The sequence below is a fragment of the Lactuca saligna genome, chromosome 8, assembly GCF_052625555.1.
Source record: "Lactuca saligna cultivar CGN05327 chromosome 8, ASM5262555v1, whole genome shotgun sequence".
NCBI lineage: Eukaryota > Viridiplantae > Streptophyta > Magnoliopsida > Asterales > Asteraceae > Lactuca > Lactuca saligna.
Window position 1 is genome coordinate 75,001,733 of NC_136424.1, and position 6,855 is coordinate 75,008,587.

At 33.9% G+C, this 6,855-nt stretch overlaps 1 protein-coding gene across 2 annotated transcripts; it reads right to left on the bottom strand.

The window, feature by feature from the left end:
- Positions 1 to 3,021: 3,021 nt before the first annotated feature.
- On the bottom strand, positions 3,022 to 4,983 carry LOC145008148 (uncharacterized). 2 transcript variants are annotated; one of them, XM_078966763.1, is made up of 4 exons: positions 4,710 to 4,983; positions 3,608 to 4,178; positions 3,382 to 3,517; positions 3,022 to 3,306 (listed from the first exon to the last, which is right to left on the bottom strand). In XM_078966763.1, the coding sequence occupies exons 2-4, from the start codon at positions 4,176 to 4,178 to the stop codon at positions 3,219 to 3,221; spliced, it is 795 nt and encodes a 264-aa protein (XP_078822889.1). In that variant the 5' UTR covers positions 4,710 to 4,983; the 3' UTR covers positions 3,022 to 3,218. The 2 variants fall into 2 exon arrangements, with proteins under 2 accessions (XP_078822889.1, XP_078822890.1); XM_078966764.1 differs by lacking the exon at positions 4,710 to 4,983 and adding an exon at positions 4,293 to 4,673.
- Positions 4,984 to 6,855: the final 1,872 nt, after the last annotated feature.

Here is a 6,855-nt window from a genome sequence, read left to right on the forward strand (position 1 = left end):
TCACAGTGCAGAATATCACCACGTCATGAGCCCTCCTTGGCCACAGCGTGGTTTCTAAAAGATTGGTATTTTCTTTATTAAGAGCTTAATCCCTACAAATCTAAAGCCCATAACTTCAAATTTGGTCCTTTTCAATGACTTAACGCATAAAGTTTCCAACTTTATCTGTTAGGACCTCACACTAAGCAAGATCTACAACTCGAAGTCCATTAAGCTCTCATAATGGCAACAACTAGTGCATGTTTCAAAGGGAACCCTGACCTAACACTTTTTACACCAAGTTAAGCTAAGATATGGTCACCAAGCAAGTCTAAGGTTCTAGAGTTTCCCAAAACTCCAAGAACATCCCTTCAAATGACTTCAAAGCATGAAATGAGAAACAAGAATGATAAAGGTGGAAGCTAAAGCTCCACAAGATGTAGTAGAAGCAAGATCTGAAGTAGATACACCCTTTCAATCAACAAGCACACCACCTTCTTCTCCCAAGATGTACTACAATGCCTCAAAAATCCACAAGCATCACATGAACATCAAAAACAATCAAATAAGGGCTATGGTTTTCGAGTTAGAGCCTTTAAATATGGAGGAAACCCTAAATTTCATGAGATTGGGCTGTAACAGCCACCATATTGTGGCCATCATCTTGCCATGTTGTGGTGCCTATCCGAACACGATGCTCATTTAAGTGTTATGCCACGTCGTGGTCATCAACACATGTTGTCATGTCATAAGGTTTTCCTTCAAACCCTTATCTTTGAAATCCCCAAGTCTTGGTGTTACACAACAAGTAGGTCCGCCTATGTTGATCGGTCAACGATGACATCAACATTTATTGTTGTAACGACCTAAATTTTCAACCAAAATTTTAATTTTTAAATTAAGATTCAAACAACTCAAAAACCATTTTAATAAAAAGGAACATAATATTCATTGGTTTTAGTCATTATAAAAACATAGTATTAAATTAGAATATAGTGAAAGTCTCAAAAACATGATCAACCAGATGCGAGTACAATCCCATCGCACCCTTTCCTTTCTTGCCAGAACAACCTAAAAAAACATTTAACTTTAAAACCTAAGCACAAAGCTTAGTGAATCCCACATGATACCACACATACAATGCATACTCTTACGAATGTTATAGTCCAACTATAGTCTCACCTACCATATATTCAACTATAGTCTTTCATACATTGTTATAGTCTACTATAGCCTTTCATACAACTCTATAGTCTAACAATAGTCTTTCATAAAATGTTATAGTCTAACTATAGTCTTTCAGTCACACAAATATAGTATAGTGAGAAAACTCATATGAAGCTAGAAATCTAGGTCTCCTATACAGGCTCCGACACGATCCAAGTGGTGCGAACCACCTAAGTTCACCATATGAAGCATCTTAGTAACCATTACTAATCTGACGTACAACCTTGGTCTAAAGTTTCATATCCAAAAAGTTTGACCAAAAGTCAAATTGGTCAAAAAGTCAATGATCAATGGTTCAAAGTTAACGGTCAACATGTCGAGTCTAGCACTTGGACACATTACGTCTATAATAGTCCAAAATAGTCGGGATTACACTTTACTTAACACATCGCATCCACAAATGGACGCTTTGTGTTTTTTACGCATATACACCACTTCTATTAAATGTTTAATCCTTTAAGCTAGAGGCTACAACTTTCTAAAAACCTTTTAGGGAGGTTCTTAATAGATAAAATCCTTACCTTTATCCACATGGAAGCCTCTAACCTAACAAACACCAACCCTAGATTTAAAATAATCCAAAAAAAGTCTTAGGGATTCTTGCATGGTTCAAAGAGAGCTCATGCGTGCTCGTTTTTCACCTTAAATGACCCATAAAGGTCTTTAAATGGCCTTATTAACATTGAGTTTCCCAAACTCCAAAAATGTCAACTAAATAGGACTAACTTATACTAAAACACTTTTAAATACTAGATCTATGAAGAAAACTCACAACGGTTGGAACTTTATCCCTTACAAGGCAAAGGAAGTGACAAGAAGGTTGAAACTGCATTGGATCTTTCTTCTTTAAGTAAGACACTAAAGTACAAGAACACCAAGAATGGAGGATATGATGTTAGGGTTTGCTTGCTCTAGGGTTTCTAGATTGGTGGATGCTAATAAAAGAGAAACCCTAGAAGTTAAAGCCTTTAAATATGGTCCAAAACTTGAGACCCAGGGTTTTGAGGTGTGGTGATGACACGTCGCGCCTAACACGCCCCTTAAAGAACGTGTTACGTCATAGCCTAAAATCAACTTTCCTTAAATCTTTAGGATAATTAAACTGACAGTAAATCATCCCCCCCCCCCCCCCCCCCCCCCCCCCCAATTTGTGTGTTCATCATAGTTTGGATCAACAATATAAAAGATTTAACAAGTCTTCTCCATTTTCCCCGAGCTTATTTATTTTGTAATTGTTTTATATCCTAATCGAGAAAGATATCTAATCAAATTTGTTTAGTTTTAAGAAACTCTTATTTGATTATATTCAACGCCACCAACTTTCTGAATATTAAAACACTATCCTAGACTTTAGAAATTTATAAGGTTTCTAGCATTAGAATTTCAGAATGCACGAAGGTTGACTATGACTCCCCGTTCTACAATGATATGGGAGATGGCTCCCCCTTTGTCGATATGCTAAGGCACCGAAGTATATCGCCTTCAAGACCCGAACAACATGGAAAGGTTCGGGATAATGGTTGTCATAAGATTGACATAGGTAGACATCCCCTTAAAAATCAAATTCCATCCCCTTATATTGATATGCAACTTCTGTTTAGGTTTTTCCACAACCACAATTCCACCCAATACTTTACATGACATTGTATCAAATTTGATATTTTAGATATTTTGGTAAATGTCCACCTGACACATACTCAACATTACACAATTAACCAAACATCCATTTCTGTTAATCCATGGAATAAATTACAGAAACACAATCCTTCTTCACAAATCTGTCCCAACTTCACAACAAACAAAAGACACCAAAAAGGGGAAGAACAAAAACAACGGTTACTTGTTAGAAAAATGTTGATGTTTCAATAAATAACAACAAAGATGTCATTCTAGATATGAAAATTAAGTCTAAAATTACTATGTACAGTAATAAAAAAAAACTAGTAACTCCATGTGTAAAGCCAAAAAGATTATCCACCTATGTAGCCACATGCTTTATGTTTTAACTTTCCTCATTCAACCAAAGTCCTAGACTCAGAAACAGACTTTTGTTCCACAAAACTGGAACTGGTGCCATATATCTTACGTGTCACATGTTTCCTGAAATACAAATACAAAATAACCAAATATTAATTTTAACTGTTATCAATAAAATAAACCAAATTCACAACATACTTTGGAGGGTTTGCAATTTGTTGAACATCATTGAAGTTATTCCCAATCTCAATGGAGATCAAACCACTTGATGGGGCTCCTGATGACTTTGGTGAATCATCAAAACTCAAACTTGAACTTTGACCTGAACCAAAACCTGCAACAAGGGTCAACAGTAATCATTTTTAACTACATACAAAACAGTTATAAATAAATAATATGATTGATTGTGTTTCATAATTCATACCTTGGAAAATTATGACAAGGAAAAAGAGAACAGTTATGGCCATAGCAAAGAGGCTGCTGTTTGATGATGATGATGATGATGATGGTGATGATGGTGATGATGATTTAGCTGCTCTTCTCTTCTTCAAAGCTTTCAATCTTTCAACTCTTGCACGCCTTTTCATGGTCTGTTCAGCAATCTCTTTAACCAGTTGTAAATCAGCTGTGTCTAAAGATGGACCTTTACGTGGTCTAGGTGGTTTTGGAGCCTTTTTTGTATGTGAAATCTTGCGCTTTTCTTTCAGACTTGTCTTTTCTAAAAGAGGTGTGTTATGTTCACCATTCTTTACGAATTTGTGGTGTGTTAATGATTCCAGATCTTCATAGTCATCATCGCTTGATTTCACTGAGTTTCTGTAGGAGTTACTGCTGCATTCACCTTCCTCTGATGCTTCAACAGTTAAAGCTGTTCTACCTGAAGCAGATCGAATCACTGTTTTTGCTCTTTTGTTACCTTCACATTCACTTTCACTTTCACTGCTCACGATGTCAACAATGGTGTCTCTGTCTTTTGGCGGTTGATTGGTTTCCATCTGATCACGTAATCAATATATCATCATGATGAATAGTGAAAAGAATAGAAAACATTATCAGAAGATGTAAAAGAAAAAAAAAAAACACATCAGAATTTTGATCGGTGACTATACCCTAAATCATTGGTAGGGTTTCTTTCTTTCTGGATTTTTCTGACAAATCATAGGAAAATCTTCTCAAATATAAATTAAATATGAAAAGTCGCCCATAGATTGCATCGCAATCGTTAGATTTATGATTGATTGAAGAAGCAGGCCCATGGATTTAACTCGACCAAAATTAGGTTAAAAAAGTATCTTGTATTCCTGCTAGATAGTTTCTAACCACCTCTTCTAAATCAGATAAAACCAAAAAACAAACATTATCCGTTTGACCTACTTCGCAAATAACGTATACGAAACGAAAGAAAATTCCACAGCGAACCGCCGGCTACGCCATCATCGGCGGCGTCGGTGGACACGATCTTCACAACTATAGAACAAAACACGAAGCATAAAACAAGAGGCTGATTGAGGAAAAAAGCGTATTACCTCCGCCGGAGCGTGAGCGTCTTCAAGCAACAACGATCGTCGTCAACAGAACACCTTTCCAATGCCGCAAAAATTTCAATCGCGTTTCCAAACTAAAACATTTGTCGAGCAAATGCAAGGAAATTAGATGAACAATACATAAAAGAAAAAATTCGAGCCGGCTTGTTATCGTTGATAATTATCAAATGCTGAAGAACATATTCCGAAATTCTATGAACACAGAGCAGAGGGATGTCTGTTCTCCCCTTTCCCAATCTTCATAAAATTCTACCCGTTGCTTATATATTTTAACTCCGATTACAATGACATTTTAATTTTTAAATTATATTTTGTTTGTCCGCTTTTATTTAAGATTATTTAATTTAATTTTAACGATAGTGCTGTTTATTTTCTTATTTATTTTCTAAATTTGAATTTCATCGTTATATATATATATATTTACCATATGTGAATTTATGAATAATTTATCAGATAATATTTACCATTCCAACAAAAATAATGTTACGCTAAACATTCTTTTATATATATATATATATATATATATATATATATATATATATATATATATATATATATATATATATATATATATATAGAATGTTTAGGGTAACATAATTATTGTTGGAATGGTAAATATTATCTGATAAATTACTCCTAAATTCACAAATGTTTTAAACGAGATTTCAACACTCAACCTCAAAAACAAATGACAACATCTAAATACGGCTAAATTAGAAACATTTTGGTTAACATAAACACTATTAACATTAGAGTTCACAAACTATACATATAAAGTAACAATACAAAAATGGATAATGGATCACTTTCAACTTTGTGAGAGGTTGAATCAAACCCAATAAAGGGACAATATCATAAATAGCAATCAAAGGACTTTTGATATAAATGGGCAATATTACATAAACGTTATCATTTAGTCATTTAAGTTTCATGTTAACTCTTACATTTTTTTTCCATTCTCCCATTATGACCCTACTCTCGGTTTGTCCGTTCTTTACTTACATGGCATTGTTTTGTCTTTTATGCACTAAAACGACGTCATTTTGTTATAATCTCTACTTAAATAAGATAATCATATTTTTAAAATGGAAGTCAGTTCAAGAACACATGGCTCTTAGATACATTCCAACAACCTGAACCAAGCGATGTCAAAAACAAACCTTCTTGCCATTATTAAGGATTGTCATGATGTGTGGTATCCTTATCGTGGACGATTCATCTTCCTTCTCTAAATGAAAACCAAAATAAAAAATCTTAGCTAAAACCAGAACTTTGTTACTTACCTTATCGACAAGAATTTCATTGGTGCGAGGGTCGTAGACGTTTGTGGTGTTAAGATAAATCTTGGTTTGATTATGATATTAAAGAAACATAAGATGATGACCCATGCGGATCAAACTCCCATTGTTTTGTAATTTTTTGGGTTTAAATTCAGATCTTGATTTAGTTATATTTCAGTTTTTAGGCTTTTGGTTAAATTGTATGATTTTAGGGCTAATAGCCTAATATGAAAGTTTTTGCATGTTATTATTGGATTTTAACCTAAAAGGATGAATAGTATGAAAATGAGGATAAAATAATTAGTTATTGTTAAGGATAACAAATTTTGTTTTTTTTACACATTTAGTGACTGAATATTTTTTGTACTATTCTTACCATTGAGTTATTTTATTTTGTTTAAAAAACATCATTATAGCGGTTGTAGTTTCATCAAATATTAATTAGTTAATAATATGTATGTCTTTTAGGAATAATTACATATATGAAAAAATTGCAAAATGGTTCATATGGTTTGCCATTTGTTTTAAGTAAGGTCTAAACTTTTGAAGAAATTATGGAAATTGTCTTTTTTTTTTTTTTTTTTTCCAGCTAGTTTCTGTAATGCTAGTTTCCAGTTATTTGCATTGTTGGCCTTGCTTTGTGTTAATTTTGCTTTTTGATTCCAAACGTCAGACGTTAGGAATAGAATGCTTGGTGTTGGAACGTCAGGCGTTCGCATGCAGAGGACAAATCCTAATTTTTAGGGCTTGCACCCTATTTAAAGGTCATTATAGCCTCAAAACGTTTCTTATCTCTAGCCTCCGTCCCTTATAGTCCTCATTTCAAAACCCTAAGTGTGTGTGAGTGT